This window comes from Trichoderma citrinoviride (genome assembly GCF_003025115.1).
Source record: "Trichoderma citrinoviride strain TUCIM 6016 unplaced genomic scaffold BBK36scaffold_5, whole genome shotgun sequence".
NCBI classification, from domain to species: Eukaryota; Fungi; Ascomycota; class Sordariomycetes; order Hypocreales; family Hypocreaceae; genus Trichoderma; species Trichoderma citrinoviride.
Window position 1 is genome coordinate 997,530 of NW_020194713.1, and position 19,739 is coordinate 1,017,268.

A 19,739-nucleotide genomic window follows, 5' to 3' on the forward strand; every position below is an offset into this window, starting at 1 on the left:
CGTTGCTTGTCTGGATGGGTTGGCAAAGCCCATTTGCGAGGCGCTAGTGGGTTTCCCTTACGGATCCATTTGCGAGCACGCTCATTGGCTGCAAGCTGCCTGGGGCCGCTGCCTGAGGCAAAACTCTGGTGCCCGCAATACCGGCAGAGCCATATAATATGCGACGCCTTGGCTGGTGATTTTTTCCTCTTCTTTTTTCCCTTTTTTTTCCTTCTCATTAATTGTACACGGGCACATTTTATTGTAGGCGAGCTTGAGCATCGGGACCTCCTTTGCCTCCGTCGAGTCCTCCTCTATCTTGTGCTCCAGAAGAAACATCTACGCCGATTATGGAAGCAGGGGAGAGAGTTTTTCATCTCGATGAACATTGCCTCTTACCGCCGGTCGTAACATCTCATCAAGTAAAAACATGACATGACGTAGAAGGCAGACATGGCTGCTTTTATAATTACCATCCATGACGTGAAGGATATCACTATTGAACTCGTTGCCGTCTATGAACTGCAACTGCACTGCAAGGCTCGCTCAAACTTGGGCACGTCGCCAACCCATCGCTGCTCCTCCTCTCGGTCGCCCTTATACTCGATACCGTCAATCGTGGCTCCGTCCCACGAGTCCTCAAACGGATGTAAAGCCATGTGCATGAGGCGGTTCAAAACCTCCCTCTCGCCTTCTTTCTCGACGCGGCGTATCACCTCGTCCAAGATCCAGCCTCGGGGAACAAAGTTGGGGTTGACCTGCTTCATGGCCCGGATCCTCTCGGCGTCTTTCTCGTCAGACAGAGCTTCGGATGATTCTTGGCCCCAGTCTTCGAGAACACGCGCACGCCACTTCTCAAGCCAAGTGGCAATCATCTCCTTTCCAGCATCCTCCCCAGTGGCGGTGGGTGGCCCTTCTTTGTGGAAGAAGATGGCAGCCTTTTCTTTTCTACCTTCTGCATTTGCGATATCCGCTAATTTGATGGAGCTCAGGCGGCGGAAGAAGTGGTTGAAATCCAGCTCCAACGCCTCCATCGTATCGAGCACTTCGCTAAAGAGGTTCTCAAAGTCCCCTTCTTTGAAGTTGCGTAGGCCAAGTCTCGCCGTCATGAGTCGCTTGTATTCGTTCAGAAACACGGCTTTGAATTCTTCTCCCGCCTGCGAGATCAAATTCTCAGCTCGCTCAACCAAGTCTTTCTCTTGATCTTCTTTGATGCCCTTCTCGATGAACGTCTCGTCGTCGACTTGAGCTCCGATTCCGATAAGCTCTCCAAGAGCCTCGCCAAGTCTCACGAGGTTCCACCATATAATAGTAGGCTGATTCTTGTAGTTATACCGCAGCAAGTGATCATCGTGATTCGGAGTGTATGATGGATCAAAGTTGTCCATGAACGCAAACGGCCCGTAGTCCATTGACAGACCGTATACCGAGGTGTTGTCGGTGTTCTGCCAGAGGTGTTAGTGGACGCCTTCTCAAAAAGACAGTTGCAGGTTGATTGCATACCAATACACCGTTCATGAATCCATATGCCTGCCAATGGGCCACGGTCACGGCGTTTCGCCTGACAATTTCCCTGTACAGACGCTGAAACCTATTTTCGGCTGCATTGCTGGGCCCCTCGACGTCAGAGGCTGGTATTCCGCGCTTAGGGGGTGGTGATTTGGTAGGCTCTTCTGGTGTTTCTAGTCGCCCAGGCAGCGTCTCCCAGCCGCCAAAGACGTCTTCCGCAATGTAGGTCGCGAGCTTCCTGATAAGATCGCGGTCTCCTCTTGCCCGTAGCAGGTCAAAGGTGCCCAGTCGCAGCCACGATTGGGCGAACCGCAGCACTATCGCCCCAGGCTCAACAGTCTCTCTCAAAACTTTCGAATGGGGAAGCAAGGTCAAAGACAGCGCCCTAGTCGTAGGTATCCTCAATGCATTGAGCGCCTCGGAAACGACAAATTCGCGGAGACTGGATCTCAGCACGGCCTTTCCATCTGCAAACCGCGAGTATGGAGTCAAGCCGGCTCCCTTGAGTTGCAGCTCATATCGCACATTGGTCGCCGCATTGGTTGCTTCAAACAGCGAGATGGCTCTCCCATCTCCAAGCTGTCCCGCCCACTGGCCAAACTGGAAGCCTCCGTAGCATTGCGCCCATGGATACCCGCCTTCCAGCTTTGTTTCGTCCCAGCCATATAGCTTGTTACCAGCTACAAATTGCCGGAAGTCTTCGGTCTTTGCTTCATCCTCCTTGATTCCAATGTCCCGCAGAGCCGCAAGGCTCACGGCTAACAGCTCAGGGTCCTGCTGCGGAGCGGGTCGCACCCAGGTGAAGAGGGCACCGCGGACGAGACGTGGTGTGATTTCGTCTCGGGGCGTCTTGTGAGAAGCTGCCGGGGTTGGAAAGGCTGGATCCGGGGGCAATTTCGCCGTGAAGTTCCATGATTTGGGCAGATCGGCCAGCGAAACGCCCTGGAACGGCTTTTCGGACGAGGCCATGGTTCGCGTGCTTCCGCTATATCGAAGAAATTGTCTTGTTGATGACGATGCGCCGAGGATCCTCAGCGGCAGAGCTCCCTTTATGAAACGGCTCGCATGGAGTTGTCTTTGCAGCATGAGAGACGACGATTTGGACAATTGGCATGCAATACCAGGGCTGCGGCTTGCGGCGACTCAGGCGCTTATATTCGGATAAGTGGCGAGCCGGATGAGGTTGGAGGTTGCACTTCCGTGACATCACCGAGCGAATCGCTGCGACATGCAGTTCTTGCCCCACCATCCATTGTCTGCAGTGGTTCGTCTAGCTGCTTACAGAGCACCTTTGCCTCAGAGTGTACCCTAGAAGATGGCGGAGGAATCAGTCCTGCAATCGGACCTCCGAGGAGAAGCTGCCGGGTATCAATTACATAATGATGAAGGTCATGAGAAGGATGAAGGATGTGCCTAACATTTGGATTTCTTCAATGATTTCTGACAGCAATAGTGGTCAATACCCGGATTAACGAAGACGCAAGGTCCTGAGGTAATAGCACGCCAGTCTGGCCTCATTCAATGTCCCCTGGATCCATCACTCCCTACCCGGCTAAGATATTAGAGAGCATCAAGCTAATAATATGGCGTGACGCTCGTCAACTTCCACATCATGTTTATCTACCACTGCATGCCAAAGTCATAGAGAATTACAGAGGAAATAGAGAGCATTCGGTGGATAAAACCCTGGAGAGTCTTGGTTCCGGGGAGATACTTGTAAGGTACAAGAGACACAAGAAACGACACCATCTACAGATGGAGAGTGATGATATGTGCTTGACGCATTCCAACCACCTACACAACGTACATGTAACCACCCTTATAGTCCAATTGAAAACGATAGGAGCGAAGAAAATAACCGACTATTCCCTCCTCAAGCCTCAGCTACAATCCTAAGATAACACCTTATAAACCACCTCTCGCAACTCCCCTCGCAACCCCATTAGAGCAGCATTTATCATCGGCGGGGTAGTTGCACGCCATGCACCAAACAGCCTTGACGCATCTCGGACCTCCACTTATAAGTAGGTCCAGCTGCTGCTCATGGACTCGAATCCCCTCCCTCTGTTTGCGATCCAAAACTGCTCCTCGACAGCCTCCTGCTCGTCTTCATCTCAGATCCTTCACTTGTCCAGCCGCCAAGATGTCGTTCCCGCCCACCTTGAAGCTCAACGACGGCAACGAGATCCCCCTGGTACGGCGTCTTCTTAACCTTTGATTGGAGATACAACTCGGAGTCAAGTTGAGCCGATTTTTGTACTGACCCGGTTTGGCAGCTCGGATATGGTCTCGGAACTGCCCGATTCAAGCGCAATCAAGGACCTCTGGAGCAGGATCTCGTTGACCTGACCAAAAGGGCCATTGAGATTGGCTACTACCACCTAGACGGTGCCGAAGGTGTGTCAAAACCTGATCAACCTTGAATAAGGAACCATCGTTTCTCACAATTGATTAGTATACGGAAATGAAGAGGAGCTCGGCGCTGCCATCAAGGCTTCAGGCGTTCCCCGCGAAAAGCTCTTCGTCACCACCAAGATCAGCGCCACGGACAAGAAGAACACCGAAGAGGCATTCGTCCTCTCGCTGAAGAAGCTCGGCCTGGACTACGTCGACCTGTACCTCATCCACGGCCCCTTCTTCGCCGACAGCGACGAGGAGCTGCAGCAGAAGTGGGCCGACCTCGAGGCCATCAAGGCTTCCGGCCGCGCAAAGTCCATTGGCGTCTCCAACTTCCTCCAGGAGCATCTCGAGGCCATCCTCAAGACGGCAGAGATCCCTCCCGCGATCAACCAGATCGAGTACCATCCGTACCTCCAGCACGGCGACCTCGTCGCCTTCCACAAGAAGCACAACATCGCTATTGCTTCGTACGGTCCCTTGGTCCCGATTACCAGGGTTCAGGGTGGCCCGGTGGTGCCCGTCTACAAGAGGCTGGCGGAAAAGTACGGCGTTACCGACTCTGACGTCGGCCTCCGATGGGTCCTTGACCAGGGAATTGTCGCGCTCACAACCAGCTCCAAGGAGGAGCGGTTGAAGGGCTACCTCGAGAGACTGCCCAAGTTCACGTTGGAGGAGGAGGAGGTGAAGGAGATCTCGGCGGAGGGAAACAAGCACCACTACCGGGCTTTTTGGACCGACAAGTTTGCCAAGGACGACAAGCGGTAGAGTATGATGTTCTGAACCGACTTCGTTTAGCAGCCGTCTGTTTTAGAGACATGGAAATAAAGTTATAGATGGCGAGCGTGGCCATTAGCTAAATGCTTATAAGCTGACCCCAGTTGGTTGCCACAACTTCTTGTGTGAAATCTGACGGCTGCACGTATTGACAGTACGCTTACTGTCAGGAATCATGTCAATCTGACTGAAGAGAGATATCAAACTCCTTGAGATGGTAATGCATAGTGAATTGGTAATGAAAAGCAGCTAAACTCCCCGTAGCGGATATGCAAGTCATAAAATCCAGATCCTTCTCGCAAAGCGGTAATGCGTCGCGAACAATGACAACCACAGCCATCCTGCTCAAGCTTCCCTGGCTCTTCGCAGCCATTCAATCATAGCTCATCGTCAGAATCCGTCTCAATGTCTGCCTCTGGTGCTTTCTCCGTCGCCGCCGCCTTTGCCTTTCTTGTAAAAGGGAGGTGTCTCGGAGCGGGCGGCTTTTCCACCGGTTTCTTTGTAGGGGGCGGTGCCTTGGGTGCAGGTTTAGAGCTTCTGCCAGCTCTCGCTCCATCATCATCACCTTCATCACCCTCGTCGCCTTGATCGTCATCTTCGCTAGCAGTGGATGCCGTGTCTTCCGCAGTGGCCTCCCGGTCGCTCTCTTGGGGCTCAGCCTTGATCTCGTCCAGCTCCATCTCCTCCACATCCTCCTCCTCTTCTGCATCACGCTGCGGGGATTCCATCTGGACTTTCCGTTTCCTAGGCCGAGACGAGGCGGGCGTGCGAGACGGCTCAGGGTCCGCCGGCTGAGAAAACCGTTGCGATGCTGGCTGGCTGTTCTGGAAAGAGCCGGAAGCGAGGATCTTTTGCTGCTCTCGTATCTTGACTTTCTTCTCATTCAGCAGCTCTCTGAATTTCATGAGCAGGGATGTTTCGTCTTCTTGCTTCGCCATTACCAGCTCATCCAGCTCTGCCTTGAGCTCCTTTACGGTGCTTTCCAGCTCCTTTGCGTGCGTGCTGGCTTCGGCCAAGGCTTGTTTGCTCTGTGTCAACGCATCGATTGAGTCGGCACACCATTCGAAAAGCTCGATGCCTTCGTTTTCGTTATACTTGAGATCTATAGAGCCGAGTCGTTGCTAGATTGAGAACTCGAGTTAGGCCTTTCACTTTCGGCGATTACGTGCTCGAGGTCACATACTGTGATTCCTTGGACTCGCTTCCGAACTGTGATTGAGAGTGAAGCCTCGCTCTTGATGCTAGCTGTTGCTTGTATGTCTCCAGTTGGCTGTAGTTCCAACAGGGATTGCAATATCGTCTGCCATTCTGACTCGGAGACGGGGCAGTTTGCTACTCGTAGCGAAGACACGCGATCATGTTTCACTGAGGGGAGTCAATAAGCGGTGTGGTGCGACGGGCTCGGGTGAGAAAAACCATACAAGTCGTCGCATATGGAGCTGCGCCTTCTGTTCCAACGAGCTTCACGTCCAAGGGTTTGGAGCCTTTTTGGACGACCTGGATGAGGACATAGGCGGATTCGTCGTCGTCCCGAGGGAGCTTGATGACCCGCGACGCCGTCATGTCTGGCCGGAGGTGTTTGCCTGGTGTCTATCAATGTGAATTGCGAGACGATAGCTTATATGGAGACGCAGTCTGATGAGTATATCTGGTTCAAATGATGGTTCGAGAAGCGTTGAAGGAGGGACCAGAGATGCGATGATGGCGGTGTGCGAAAGTTCGTCACAGCGTACGGCTAAAGGAGAAACGAGGGCGAGAATTACCAAGGGCAAATGAGATGGGACAACTCTGGTGATTTTTGCCCTTAAAGTACTTGCATATTCTAGAACAACGTGGTTCGTGTCTTACAAGCAAACATTGAATCGTGATTCTTCAGCGCGGTGGAGGTTCAGTTGCATGGCAGCCTTGCGGCTTAGCGTCACCGGGAGCAGGCAGAGCTCTAGAGACTAGAGCATTCCATCGGATCCAGCCCGCTGTAATCCACTGCAGGCAGCTGTGGCCAGGGAGCTGAGCTGAACTGAGCTGCTGGAGCTTCAGCTGCAGGTACGGGTACAAGCTCGGCGTGGCTTGTTGTGGCGCAGGCTTTCCAGGTAAGGTACTTCAGTTGGTACGTGTACTAAGGTAGGTGGACAGGTCGCCGTGTAAGCCAGCAGACCTGGAACATCAAAAGTACCACCGTGAAATATACAGTCTGCACATGTTGTGTGCTAGAGATAATTGTTAAGAAAGAGAATATTCGCGGCATGTCTTCGTATTCGCGATACGGATAAACCGTCCCCTGCTCCAAGCAGCCAAGTACCTGTAGTTGTACTGAGTCGTTGGGTAGCAGCAATATCGCCCACGCCTAACTCGTTTCTTGTTGGTTTCGCATCGCGTCCAGCATCACCCGTCCAGAAAGGCGTGCCAAGTGCGTCGTCCACGCAGAAATACGGGGGTCCGGAGCTCTTTGCACGCGTGGGAAATTAAACCCAATGTCCACCCGACGGCCGGAGGGTCTTGGTGGACGAACTGGCCACTGGAAGTCGATGTGTTTTTGGTGTAGAAGACCGCGGCAGCGCCCAACTACCGCCCAATGCAGCTAGGCCACGTTTGCGGGACGACAAGAGGCAGCATGTCCACTCCTTGGTGCCATTCACGCTCGTGAAGAGGCCCAGCTTACATGCATCTTCTCTGGATCAAGGAACGGGCGAAGCCGTCCTGAAATTATAAGCAAACGCCAACATCTTGGACAGGTGGCGCCGTGGCTCCACGCCCATGTTTGCTGCCCTCGGCAAGGCGACAGGTCCTCATCAGGCAGCCCGGCTCAGGATCGCCTCGTCCTCCATGCCCGGTGCTCTGTGCTTCCCGCGCTCCGGACTCGCTACGCATATGCATTGGCGTGCTTTGCATGCACGAGAAGGGCCCTGTCCCGATCTCTCTCTCCACCCAGCAGAATCTGACAATTCCTGAGGGGGTCCGCGCGCATGATTGGCGGCCTGTCGGAGTGGGCTGGAGAAGGCGTGCCGGGATTGCGGGCTGGGGGTGCTCTCTCTCTGGCTGGTTGTCGTGGTAGCAGAGCGCAACAGTGGTCGGCTGCAGGTGAGGCGTCATCAGGAGACGAGGACGCCCAGGCACAGGGTGGGCGGATGGACAGATGGGGAGTAGCCCTCCAGCCAATTTCATGCACAGCACCGCGGCGAGATTAGGATGAGGATCGTGAGTCGGGAAGCGACTCCACCTCCAATAACAACAGATCATGGGTTAGCGAAGAGGCTACGGGCGCCGAGTAGGGGTCATCCATGACCCATGAGGGTACGAGGGAAATTTTTGGGAGGCGAGAGGCAAAAATCGCATGTGTTGAGCGCCGGGCCAGAGCGCGTACCTGAAATGAGACGACCGGAAGTGAAGAGCGCAGAAAAAGGGGCGGATATAAAACAACAAGAGCGTCCTGCGCTGCCAGTGCGCCGGGATCCTTTTGCTTCGTTTGGCTCCATCGCTCATCTGCCCAGGCGACATACGTACTGCCCTCGTCCACGTCTTACCGGGGAGTTTCAATTCGCTTCCAGCTTCAGATCTCGGTGTTCCAGGGTAGTATCTAAGGACCTGACGCAGCGGTTGAGTGCCTTGCGCGGGCTGAGCAGCAGAGTCAAATTCCTTGCCTGGTGGATTTGCGTGGCCCAGGCGCTGCTCGACAGCACTGAAATCTCCAGCAGGCGGCCCCTCACCACAGACGGCTGGGGACCCTGATCCTCGCCCGCCCACAGCACGTTACAGCGTTACAGCGGTTCAGGCAGCACCAAGCACCAGCCACTGGCTACAACGGACCCCCCAGCCTTCTTCTGTTTCGCCTTCGCAACACCAGCTGCGCCCAATCAATTGCCGCTGACAACATCAACAACATCATCCACCTTATCGCGCACCCGCCTAAGAAAAGGATCGTCCAAAGGTCCCAACTGTCCAAGTCACCGGCCTGCATCATCGAGGCATCAGAGCGGCCTTTGCATCATATTCTCGAGCTTTTTTATTTCCTTCTTCTGCGTGCATCGAGCGTTGAGGAGCTCATCAATCAACAACGAGCTGAGGAAAACAAACGACTTCTGTTATTGTGCGCACCCAAACATAGCGACCAGCAACCCCGACCTTGTTGTTTTTTTTTCTTCCTGGACTGGACGAATAAGCCGCCCTCGCAGCGCTGCCAACTGACTGCCACGTCATAATCCGCGGGCGACCTGTGACCTGCGGCTCTGGGAACCTTGGGACGGAAACCCCAGCGATGCTGGCGCGTATTATGGACGGCTGCTATTGAACGGCTTCCCTTGGATCTTTATGCCTCTCCGCCCAATTGCTGTCGCGACCGGCCACGACGAACCTATCCGAGCGACTCCAGGCCCATCTACCCGCGCTTACCCCAGCGGCCCTGCATGCTGCTTCTTGTTTACGACACGCGATTACAACCCAAGACCACACACACAACAACAGCTTGAAGTACCCTGCACACTTACCAGTATTGCACAGTACCTATCCTAGGAGACGCATCAGAACTGCAGCTCGACCACAGCAGACAGAAATATGGAGCCGCTGCGGCTAAAGCCCAGACAGCCAGTGGAGGCCGAGATAGAGAACTGGGACGATGACGATTTCATCGTGGACGGCGACGAGTTGAGCCTTCGGCCTGCCGCTGTCACCACAGGTACCAATGCACAACCACGTCGACGCGATTCCACCTCGTCCCACATTTCGCTGCGCTCCGATCTGGACTCGGCGTATGGGGAGGAGCAGCACGTCCACCTCCCAGCCGACGATGAGCGATCGACCATGGCCGCCATCGCCGCCGCCGAGAGGGCAGGAATACCCTTGCCCAAGAACGTGCCGTCGTCCGCCCTGACCGGAGGCACCATCAAGAGGCTCGGCGGCAAGAAGATGCGCAAGACCATTGACGAGGACTGGGAGCACGACCTGGAGCTGCCCGACGGGCCCCAGGGGCTCCAGATGAAGCCGCGGACGCACGCCGACTTCCCAGAGACCCTGCGCCATGTCAGCGGAGGCTCGATGCACAACAGCCCCAAGAAGACGCCCAAGTCGGCCAGAGACAGCCGGCGGAGCTCCATCATGTCCAACTCGAGCGTCCTCTCCGCCGCGCTCAGCTTGGACAGGTTCCGGGACACGGAGGATGAGGACGACGACTTCTTCGGCGACGGCTTTGACACCATCAAGGTGCCCAAGACCCGGCCGCCCCAGCTGCTTTCCTTTGTGACGCCCCCCAAACCCGTTGGGCCTGTCATGTCAAAGGAGCCGCTGCTGAATGAAGAGGACTTTGAGCGAGACCTGGAGCTCCCGTCCGACGGCACGCTTAGGCTGTCTGCCAGGAGGGACATACCCAGAGCGCCGTTCGCGCTGTCAGACGACATTGACTGGGGCGAGGGCAGCAGCCTCGGCACTAGATATGGAGGCACGCGACGAGATGCCAGGTCGACGCGGAGCTCGTCGGTCTCGGCTATGAGCCCCAGCCTGTCGAGCACATTCACGGTGGAGAGCGAGGACGAGACGTTTGACGGCCTCGTGCTGCCTCCCGGCCATCTGAACTTCCAGGAGAGGCTGCAGCTGCGGAAGACGAACCCACCGCCGGAAGACATACCGGAAGAGCAACCCGCCGAAGCAGCAGCACCACCACCACCACCCCCGAAGAAGCTACATGCTGCGGCAGAGGTGGAGCAGCAGGACTTTCTCGAGGGGCTTGACATCGGCGACGGCAACGTGTTTGACGCTGGCAAGCTCACCATACATCGGAATATCAAGGTCAAGGACAGCCGGGTCACCAACCCTGCCCGCCCCAAGACGTCCGTGACGTTGACGTTTAGCAACAAGCCCATGCCGCCCCAGACGCGGATCCCACGCCTCAACAACCATGAGAGGTCACATTCCACGGCCCTCGAGCCCGTCTCTGAGAGCGGCGGGCCGATCCCTCACCGGGCCCCTCGTCGACCTCAGTCCCGTCTTGGTCACGCCGCCAACCAGCTGTCCGTCACGAGCCTCCCTACGCCTACTTCCTCGAGCTTTTCGATTGCCCCTGCCCCTCGGCGGGCAGAGCTGTCCCGACCCCAATTTTCTTCCTCTAGGAGTGATCCTCCCACGACAAACTCTCAGCTCCTTCGGCAGAAACGTTCATTGGCAACGGTGCGATCCCGAAATCCTCCCACTACCGCTGCTAAGCCCATTGCCGGCCGGGCTGAGAGACCGTCGTCACGCACCGAGACTGGCCTGGCCCGACCCAAGACGCCGCAGGAACGTCCGAAGCCCTCTAGCGAGAGCCCCGGGCAAGCAAGAAAGAATTCGATACCGTTCATCCCCGCGGGAGCTTCCCATTCGCAATCACAACATGCTGCCTCAAAGGCCGTGCGACAATACCGCCGCTACGACCCGGACAATGCCAATGATGCCCGCCCTATATCCCGGTCGTTTGCAAGGCCCGGCCTGCGGTCACCCAGCCCACACCGCTTGAAGGAGGATACGTGGGGACGTCTGAACCGGCCCAAGAGAAAGCAGAATTTCGGGGATGGCCACGAGCTGGACGCCTTTGACGATCTCCCGACGTCGAAGGAGACGGAGAGCCGGTTCTTGAAGCAGCCTTCTGCCGCTGGACCCCCCAAAGCAACTCTCCGCCGACTGCCACAAGCGCCAGCACCATCGGCTGCACAGGCCGTTGACCGGAACAAGACGCCTTCACCATGGAACGCAGCGCCCACGGCGGCACGGAGCTCATATACCCCTAGCTTTGCGCGTGATACCGCGGCCAGCCGTATCGCGCGCGAGACAGCTCTCGCCCACCGGACGCCCAGCGGCGGGCCGTTGGCTTCGGTTTCTGCTCAGCGAGCGCCAACGCGCAGCAATGCTCAGCAGTCGCAGCCCACATCTCGAACCAAGAAGCTGAAGCGGCCCCCGCAGCTGAAGCCACATCTCATCTCGAATCTGAGCGGCGGCAAAGAATCCAAAGGTATGTATCTCCTGGTTAATCTTGTGTGTGTTTATGAATCCGCTTCTGACAGTTTCCCTTCCTACAGTCGTCAAAGGGATGTTTTACAATGCGGACACATACCGCTGGGAAGGAAACGAAAATGTTCTCAACGCGTTTGATGGATCGACAACGCCGTCGTCTAATTCCGCGCCCCTGCGCTTGGCCAGAGACAAGGAGCCGACAGCGTCCCGACCAGCTCTCATTACCAACATCAGCGCCACTAAAGGTGTGCAAGTGGTTGGCGGCATGGTGTTTGACCCTCAGAACATGTGCTGGCTGAAACTTGGCCCTCAGAGCATGGCACCATCCGAGGCCACTGACAGCCTGGACAACTTCAACGGTTTCGAGGAGGAAGAGGACCCCTTCAAGGACATTCCGGACCTCGAGGATACCACTGTCACTGATGAGCGCGAAGGCCACGCCAGCGACATTAAAGATGACTGGCTGGTGGGCGAGGAGTTTGATGTCGGTCCTGAGTTCATCCGAAGACAGCGCGAAGAAGAGGAGAGGTGGCGCAAGAAGTGCGAGAAGTGGACTAGCCATGCTCCTCGAGACCGAGAAGCCTGGCGATGGACCATTCGCGAGCTTGTCATACAATTCGACGACTTTGCCATGCCGGGCGGAGCCAGGTAAAGCCAAGGCAGATGCCGCAAGAGGCTCTTTTCCCAGCTGCTGACTGAACGCACCTCGGACTATCCTCTGGTTTTGTTTCTTTTCTTCTACTACTTTTGTTCTGTTATTTGCTTGTTGCTACTAGTTGGCAATTGCATTACATGCTTTTAATACGCCCTGGTTATAACAGCCTGGGAGAGTGGAGAGCGTTTCAGGCGAGGCTTAGTGTTTTTGCTCCCTGTTTCCTGTTGCTGTTCTTGTTGTTTCATCTTTCGCGCAGTATTGTTGTTATTTTTGATTTGCTTTACTCCGGGGCGTTGGGACAACTGGTTGGCGACTATATCTGCCTACTACTATCGCCGGGGCAGACAGGCCGTTGTTCATGACTGGGCACACATACCGTGGGAAATATCGCGATAGAGAAAAAACGGATACGGCTCAGCAAATCGCCGGTAGATGTTTGTTTACGACGAAATGACATATGACGAATACAACATGGAATGAATATTCTGTTACGAAAACGGGAGGGTTAGGGAAGGAAAGGAGGGGGACTTTTTGATGTTTTTATGTATCAATATTGGGTAATGAATGAGGGGGAGGCTGGAGGGAGTTGTTTGCAGTTTTGGTAGTTTTTTGTAAATCCTGTTTTCGCGGTATTGAATATGCGATTCATTTGGTTTTGATAAAATCCAAGATGGGAATTATCTGAGAGTATGACGTGTTTGCTATGTATGACTTTGGTTAAGAGAAACGTGTCTCAGAGACTCGTGGCGTTCTGCCATTATTCTGTTGACGATGTTTTACCTCGACCTTTTTGGTGTTGAGGTTAGTTCTCCCGCCTAAGTGGTCGGTAGTGGGGGGTAAGGTACAGCTCAAGTTCTAATAAACCCCACGTGATTCTAGCTTCCGACTGCGAAGCTCGTCACCAACGAACGTCCAACTCGTTTCCCGTAAGCTACGAACACCACCAGCCTCATTCCGAGAAAGCCAAGCTCGCCCCGAAATATCGCACGATTTTATCCTCTCGAGGCACTTTATCTGTCGCATACTTCCTATCTGTATCACGCCCTCGCCCATCTCCCTCCATCCCAACGTATCTCGTCAGAGCTATCTATTGCACCCCGCCATAACCCGTCCATCCCCCTCATTTTCCGCATCGCATCCTCGAGTCTCGAACGAACGGAACCTACGCCAAACCCTCCTAATATCATACATTGTCAAGAAAATTCTTACAACACCAAAGACACTTAATCAAGAGGACGCCGAGATACAAATATAAGCAAAAATGGCCGAAGTCGCATTCGCAAAAACGTTCCTCACCTCCCTCGACTCCCGCCCCATCAAGCTCTCCCCAGACCACGTCGAGGACCCAAAGACGTTTCCCCCTCGACCACCCGTACGTCCATCTTAACTCCCCACCACAACCTCCAATATCTCTCCCTCTCCCCCCCCCCCCCCCCCCCCCCCCCCCCTCACCACCCCCCCCCAACAACACACAACACCCAACCCCACCCCCCCCCCCCCCCCCCCCCCCCCCCCCCCCCCCCCCTCTCTCTCATGTAAACATCCCTACTGACAAACACATCCCCGAGTACTAGTACATCCTCCCCCGCATGCCCGTCCCCATGTCCAAGCCCTCCCAAACCCGCCTGCCCCCCGGCGCCGAGCCCAGCATCCCCGTGCACATCAAGTCCCTCCGCAACCCCCCGCTCGACATCGCCCTGGCCCCCTTGCCCCTGAGCACCTCCGTCATCGACCTCAAGGCCGCCCTCCAGGCGCAGACCCGCATCCCCGTCGACAAGATGAAGCTCCTGCTCAACAAGCGGCCCGTCGCCGACTCAAAGGTCCTCAAGGAGCTGCTCGCCGCCGGCGGCGACGGCAAGGAGAAGAGCATCGAGTTCTCCGTCATGGTCATTGGCGGCGCGGCGGCGATTCCTCCTCCGCCGGCTGAAGAGGGAGGGAAGAATGAGGACGGGGGTGCTGTGATGGATACGGATGAGGGGCCGGTTTCGACGGCGCAGGCGGATGAGAAGACGGTGGAGGCGGAGCTCGAGTCGGATGCCTTTTGGGCGGATCTCAGTGGCTTCCTGCAGCAGCGGCTCAAGGCTCAGGCAAAGGCCGAGGAGCTGGCGAGCTTGTTTCGGTCGAGCTGGCAGGCTAGCAGGTCAAGTTAGGTTGGTTGGTGACAGTAGATGATAATGAAGTAGTACAAGTATGGGACTACGTCGCGTCTCCTTTTCTTCCCTGTAATAGAGCATAGCTTTTACTTAATTCTCCCGGTTCATACAGCAGCTGATCATCGATGCCCACATGACAGTACAAAAAATGTGAGTCTGTTTTTCCCTTGATACGGTATACATCGTCTGCAGCGCTAGCACTTTGCGAAAAATTACCCATGCCTATCCATCGAATAAACACAGCCTCCCCTTTCCAGCACGCCCAGTTCTAAACGAGGACACGGCAGTGCCTCCCTTCTTTTGTTTCTCGTTCGTAGCTGTCCTTCCCGTCCCCTAGCATCACCGCATCAGATCATCATGAGTGCGGTGTCGCTTATGCGTTCATCTTGGCCAGGACGGCGCTGAGGATAGAAGCGTGCTCGAGGTCGTCAGAGTCGTTGGCCTGGATCTCGTAGGCGAATCCTTCCAGGGATCGCTTGAGAGCCTCCTTGGAAGCGGCGTAGATCATCTTGGGCTGTTGGGTGAAGGTTAGCGGGACATGGTCAGTGTTGCGTACGGGAGTGGCAGGATCAAAACGCACGTGGACACCGGCATCATCGGGAGACCAGGCAATGAGGATGATCTTGTTGCTGTACAATGCTGTCAGTAGCTGCGGCAGCTTCAATGGTTGTGTGGGGGCGGCATTGGGCCGACATACATTTCTCGGCCGTCGTACTTGAAGCCAAAGTCGTAGACAGCGTAGCGGGGACCCTTGCCGACAGCGCCCTATTACATGTGGAATCAAACGGTCAGCTCTGTCACTCCGGGTGTGCGCACGCTCAGCTTGCTACAGCTGGCGAACGAGTGAATGGATAGTCGGCGATGAGACGCACAGTCTTGCTCTTGGAGGTGGCGTTGAGGAGCTTCTCGCGGAAGTTTTCCCAGTCACTGTCGGGCTCAGCGTGCTCGACCTCAATCTCGGAGTAGTCGTCGGACAGCTTGAAGATGATGTATCTCAGGAGTCGGTTCTTGTCGTTGCTTCGCTTGAGCTTCTGGAACTCCTCCGAGACCTGGGGGGAAACCTTGGCTCTGTGACGAGGTTGATGTCAGCTCTACCAATGCCAATGCACACACGTCGCGATGTCAACGTCGTCGTCGTCGTCATCATCATCTTTTTTTGATTGTCTTCTTCCCATCTCTTGCAACAACTCCCCGGCTTTGTCCGCATCCGCACCGTCGGGCCCGTTGGTGAACAAGGTGGCGGGTGGCGGATCGCGCCAAAAAGGAGGGGAGCTATTCAAGTGGGAAAGGTGACGACTTTAGGGGGGAAGAAACACGCACCCTGATTGAGACTGCAAGCAACAAACGCGGTCAGCACTCGGGAACCCAGCAAATAACACGTCGCCCAGCTTTTGGACTCTCCAGACTGAAACTCACCATGTTTGCGGTTCGGTGGTCGACGAAAAAGACGGCGGGTCTGCGGTGTAGAAGAAAGTTGGGAAAAAAAGGAGGGGTGATGAGCTGACGAAGGTGTTCTCCTGTTAGCGATGAGGGGGTTCTGCCTTGAAATAGGGAACGTGCGGGAAATTCGCCAAGGCGCCTTCTTCTACAGGAAGCTCTCGAGAAGGAGAAGAGCCGTAGCAGAACAAGAAAGAGCCCTTGAATGAACCTCGCAAGGGGGAAAATTGGTATAACTAACCGGAAGGAAACAGAAGAAGAATACCGGCAGACGGAGAGAGGCGAGAGAAGCTGGGCGTCAGGCGATGGTTGGTGATGCTGATGCCAAATTGGTGTGACAGCGGGATGGTCTGGGAACTGCGCAGGGCCCGTTCAGTTATTAGCTGGTGATTTAATAAGAGGGAAAAGCAGAGCCAAAGGCGGGGTGCTGAAAAGGGCGAAAAAGCTCCCTCCCACTCCTTTGGCCTCAGGAGTGCTGCTGCTGTGCCAGAAAGTGGGGTTACGATGGCCGTCTGGGAAGAAGCTGCACGTGACTGAGGGGGGGAGAGGAAGCTGGAAGAGGATGCTGCTGATAACTTCTGGGTTTTTATATGGGGAATTACGTATTGCATGGAGTCGGGATTTGCATGATTACCTGGTGCCTAAGGGGGGGAGGGAAAGCTGACGGGGACTAGGAAGGCAGTGGATCGATATAAAGAGACGAGAAGGACTGGACAGAGGGCGGTGGCTGTGGTGGTGCTGCTGCTGATGCTGCTGGGGTGGCTTGGATACGCTTGATACGACACCTGTCAGTGGGAGACGCAGCGTCGACAGCTCTACTCGTCTCTTTCATCTCAAGAACAAGAAAAAGGGCAACTGTCTGGTTGATATATCTTGTTCAAAGGCAACACGCCCTCATTTGCATCCCCAGGCACCAAGATTACTCAAGGCAACCAAATTTCAATTTCTTCACACCCTACCTAGATACACACGCCTAGATACACATGTCTTGATAGATGACATGGCACAACTACATTTACGATCAACCATCACATCAAATCTCGTTGCCTAGGTAAGTGATGCACACACACATTTCGTCTCGTAAAACACATTTCATTCGTCATTATCCTTTTTTTGGTCATAGTAGTACATGGCAGCAGCGCTACAATAGAATACACACACGGAAACAGCCGCACCGCCCGCTCTTCACCGAGACAGGCCATGCTCAAACCGTAACCGTAGATCGATGGATAGGTAGATAAGACAGGGATGGAGTGAGCGGAGATGGGTTGTAGTAGGAACCATCCTTCTAGTATAACACCGGAACCATGCCCTGTCACTGATGATTTTTTTCTCTTTTATACAACTTTTTTAGCTTTTCTTCTCGTCGTGGCATTTTACATCATGCCCATTCCTCCCATGCCGCCCATGCCGCCCATGGGAGGACCAGCAGGTCGCTCCTCAGGGGCCTCGACAATGGCGACCTCGGTCGTACCCAGCAGGGAAGCAACACCGCTGGCGTCAATGAGACCAGTGCGGACAACCTTGAGGGGGTCAAGGATACCGGCCTGGATCATGTCGACGTACTCGCCCTTGGCGCTGTCGAAACCGCGGTTGAAGTCGGCGCCGTACTCGTCGGTGAGCTTGCCGACAACGACAGAGCCCTCCAGGCCGGCGTTCTCGATGATGGTTCGGGCGGGGCGGGTGATGGCGTTCTTGACAATGGTGATGCCGAGCTGCTGGTCAAAGTTGGCGGCCTTGACGTCGTTCAGGGCCTGGGAAGAGGCCTTGATCAGGGCAGTGCCACCGCCGGGCAGGATACCCTCCTCAACGGCAGCACGGGTAGCGTTGAGAGCATCGACGAATCGGTCCTTCTTCTCGCCGACCTCAACCTCAGAGGCACCGCCAACCTTGATGACAGCAACGCCGCCAGACAGCTTGGCCAGACGCTCCTGAAGCTTCTCCTTCTCGTACTCGGAGGTGGTGGGGTCGGCAATGACACCACGGATCTGCTCGCATCGCTGAGAGATGGCGTCCTTGCTGCCCTCGCCGTTGAGGATGATGGTGTCCTCCTTGGTGATGGTGATGGAGCCAGTGGAGCCCAGCATGTCGGGGGTAGCCTTCTCGAGCTTGATGTCGAGCTCGTCAGAGAAGACAGTTCCGTTGGTCAGGACAGCGAGATCGCCGAGGATGGACTTGCGGTTGTCACCGAAGCCGGGGGCCTTGACGGCGGCGACCTGGAGCTGGCCACGGAGCTTGTTCAAAATGCAGACAGCCAGAGCCTCGCCGTCAATGTCCTCGGCGATGATGACAAGGGGGCGGCGGAGCTGGGTAGAGGCCTCGAGAGCGGGGATGATGTCCTGGACAGCCGAGATCTTCTTCTCAGAGAGCAGGATCAGAGGGTTCTCGAACTCAACCTTGGCGGACTTGGCGTCGGTGATGAAGTAGGGGGAGACGTATCCGCGGTCGAATCGCATACCCTCGGTCACCTCGAGCTCGTCCTGCAGCGTCTTGCCCTCCTTGACGGTGATGACACTGATCGTGGCAACCTGCGCAACCTCCTCGCTGGTGGTGATGTCGCGGGTGTTCTTCTGCAGGTAGTCGACGACGGCGTCGACGGCGGCCTGGATGCCTCGGCGCAGGTCCATGGGGTTGCAGCCGGCGGCAACGTTCTTGACGGTCTCGGAGAAGATGGCGCGGGCCAGGACGGTGGCACTGGTGGTTCCGTCACCGGCAGTCTCGTTGGTCTTGGAGGCGACATCCTGGATCAGCTTGGCGCCCAGGTTCTCAAACTTGTCCTTGAGGGAGATGGCCTTGGCGACAGTAACACCGTCTAAGCCGCAGAGTGTTAGCATCAAGAGGTCTCTGTAACTTCAGATCAAGCAATCACGGATGGGGTATCTCAGGCATACCCTTGGTAATCTTGGGAGAGCCGAAGCTGGACTCAATCAGGACATTTCGGCCCTTGGGACCCAGAGTCGTAGCGACAGCCTTGGCCAGAGTATCGGCACCAGCCAGAAGGGCGGCACGGCCCTCAACACCGAACTTGAGTTCCTATTTTCCATCCGAGTCAGTGTCGTGATCAACACCCAGAGCTTCCCACTTCTCAATCGCTTCGTCCTACCTTGTGAGCAAACCGAAGCTGCTGGCCGAGGCTGCCTCCAGATCGATACTTGTAAGCGCCGGACAGGGCCGAGGCGCGGGCACGGGAAGCCAATGCGCGCTGCATCTTTTTTGTGGATTTTCGCAGGTAATTAAAAAGAAAAAGAAGGAATGGTACAAAGAAATGGGGGTATCACAAAGCCTGAACCAAGACGAGCCAGCCTTTCAAGAGAGGTAGTAGTGAGGTAGGAGGAGAGAGTTGCTGTCCTGGCGTTAATATAACGACAATCCCAGTGAGAAGCTCGCAGAAAGGCGCCCCAAAAAAATTGTCACGGAGCGTCGGCAAAACATGGATCCTGAGCCGAGCCAGCGCCCAAACGGGCCTAGCTGCACGGCTGAGCGTTTTCCACCCTCTTCCAGCCGAATCTGTGGGGGAGTTTCTGATTGAGCCGAGACTCTCTGCTTGATCTTGATGAGTAAGCCAGGACGACTTCACTTCAACGAGTCCATACAAATACATGTACCTACAGTCACGATGCTTTGCGCAGTTACAAGCTGGTTTGTAAACGGGTATCAATTGGATTGGACCTCTGAACTATAGAAGCTAAGCACTGGAAGAGTACTTGTAGCTAGCTATGTAGGTATCTGGCGACGTGAAGCGTCCCGTAAAGCACGTTCGAAAGACGTGTGGACTCGTGTGATGCCCTTGTGTGTGAGCCTCGCGATGCTCGATCCCTCCCAGCGCCGTCCGTTGTTGACCTCAGAGAAAGCAGATCCAC

At 55.4% G+C, this 19,739-nt stretch overlaps 8 protein-coding genes across 8 annotated transcripts; 4 read left to right on the forward strand and 4 right to left on the reverse strand.

Annotated features, from left to right (window-relative positions):
* Positions 1 to 494: 494 nt before the first annotated feature.
* On the reverse strand, positions 495 to 2,457 carry BBK36DRAFT_1116166 (UPF0061-domain-containing protein; the record flags this gene model as incomplete). The annotated part of the gene is made up of 2 exons (XM_024890206.1): positions 495 to 1,424; positions 1,483 to 2,457. 2 exons carry the CDS (start codon positions 2,455 to 2,457, stop codon positions 495 to 497), a joined length of 1,905 nt encoding a protein of 634 aa, XP_024750815.1.
* A 1,174-nt stretch (positions 2,458 to 3,631) lies between these two features.
* On the forward strand, positions 3,632 to 4,653 carry BBK36DRAFT_1158333 (Aldo/keto reductase; the record flags this gene model as incomplete). The annotated part of the gene is made up of 3 exons (XM_024894101.1): positions 3,632 to 3,682; positions 3,765 to 3,885; positions 3,944 to 4,653. 3 exons carry the CDS (start codon positions 3,632 to 3,634, stop codon positions 4,651 to 4,653), a joined length of 882 nt encoding a protein of 293 aa, XP_024750816.1.
* A 386-nt stretch (positions 4,654 to 5,039) lies between these two features.
* Positions 5,040 to 6,225, reverse strand: BBK36DRAFT_1116066 (hypothetical protein; the record flags this gene model as incomplete). Its single annotated transcript, XM_024890195.1, has 3 exons — positions 5,040 to 5,783; positions 5,846 to 6,027; positions 6,084 to 6,225. The coding sequence occupies 3 exons, from the start codon at positions 6,223 to 6,225 to the stop codon at positions 5,040 to 5,042; spliced, it is 1,068 nt and encodes a 355-aa protein (XP_024750817.1).
* Positions 6,226 to 6,894: 669 nt separating this feature from the next.
* BBK36DRAFT_1135045 (hypothetical protein) lies at positions 6,895 to 7,908 on the forward strand (the record flags this gene model as incomplete). Its single annotated transcript, XM_024892511.1, has 3 exons — positions 6,895 to 7,259; positions 7,358 to 7,606; positions 7,729 to 7,908. A coding segment is annotated over one exon (221 nt), but the record flags the coding sequence as incomplete, so codon positions are not given.
* Positions 7,909 to 9,203: 1,295 nt separating this feature from the next.
* BBK36DRAFT_1196884 (hypothetical protein) lies at positions 9,204 to 12,286 on the forward strand (the record flags this gene model as incomplete). The annotated part of the gene is made up of 2 exons (XM_024896956.1): positions 9,204 to 11,632; positions 11,685 to 12,286. Exons 1-2 carry the CDS (start codon positions 9,211 to 9,213, stop codon positions 12,284 to 12,286), a joined length of 3,024 nt encoding a protein of 1,007 aa, XP_024750819.1. The 5' UTR covers positions 9,204 to 9,210.
* Positions 12,287 to 13,550: 1,264 nt separating this feature from the next.
* On the forward strand, positions 13,551 to 14,439 carry BBK36DRAFT_1116592 (hypothetical protein; the record flags this gene model as incomplete). Its single annotated transcript, XM_024890248.1, has 3 exons — positions 13,551 to 13,661; positions 13,864 to 14,169; positions 14,314 to 14,439. 3 exons carry the CDS (start codon positions 13,551 to 13,553, stop codon positions 14,437 to 14,439), a joined length of 543 nt encoding a protein of 180 aa, XP_024750820.1.
* A 376-nt stretch (positions 14,440 to 14,815) lies between these two features.
* On the reverse strand, positions 14,816 to 15,617 carry BBK36DRAFT_1167896 (actin depolymerizing protein; the record flags this gene model as incomplete). Its single annotated transcript, XM_024895099.1, has 5 exons — positions 14,816 to 14,956; positions 15,023 to 15,071; positions 15,140 to 15,207; positions 15,315 to 15,510; positions 15,556 to 15,617. The coding sequence occupies 5 exons, from the start codon at positions 15,615 to 15,617 to the stop codon at positions 14,816 to 14,818; spliced, it is 516 nt and encodes a 171-aa protein (XP_024750821.1).
* A 1,638-nt stretch (positions 15,618 to 17,255) lies between these two features.
* BBK36DRAFT_1196900 (hsp60 mitochondrial precursor-like protein) lies at positions 17,256 to 19,094 on the reverse strand (the record flags this gene model as incomplete). The annotated part of the gene is made up of 3 exons (XM_024896957.1): positions 18,983 to 19,094; positions 18,771 to 18,912; positions 17,256 to 18,691 (listed from the first exon to the last, which is right to left on the reverse strand). The coding sequence occupies exons 1-3, from the start codon at positions 19,085 to 19,087 to the stop codon at positions 17,256 to 17,258; spliced, it is 1,683 nt and encodes a 560-aa protein (XP_024750822.1). The 5' UTR covers positions 19,088 to 19,094.
* Between the last annotated feature and the right edge of the window lie 645 nt (positions 19,095 to 19,739).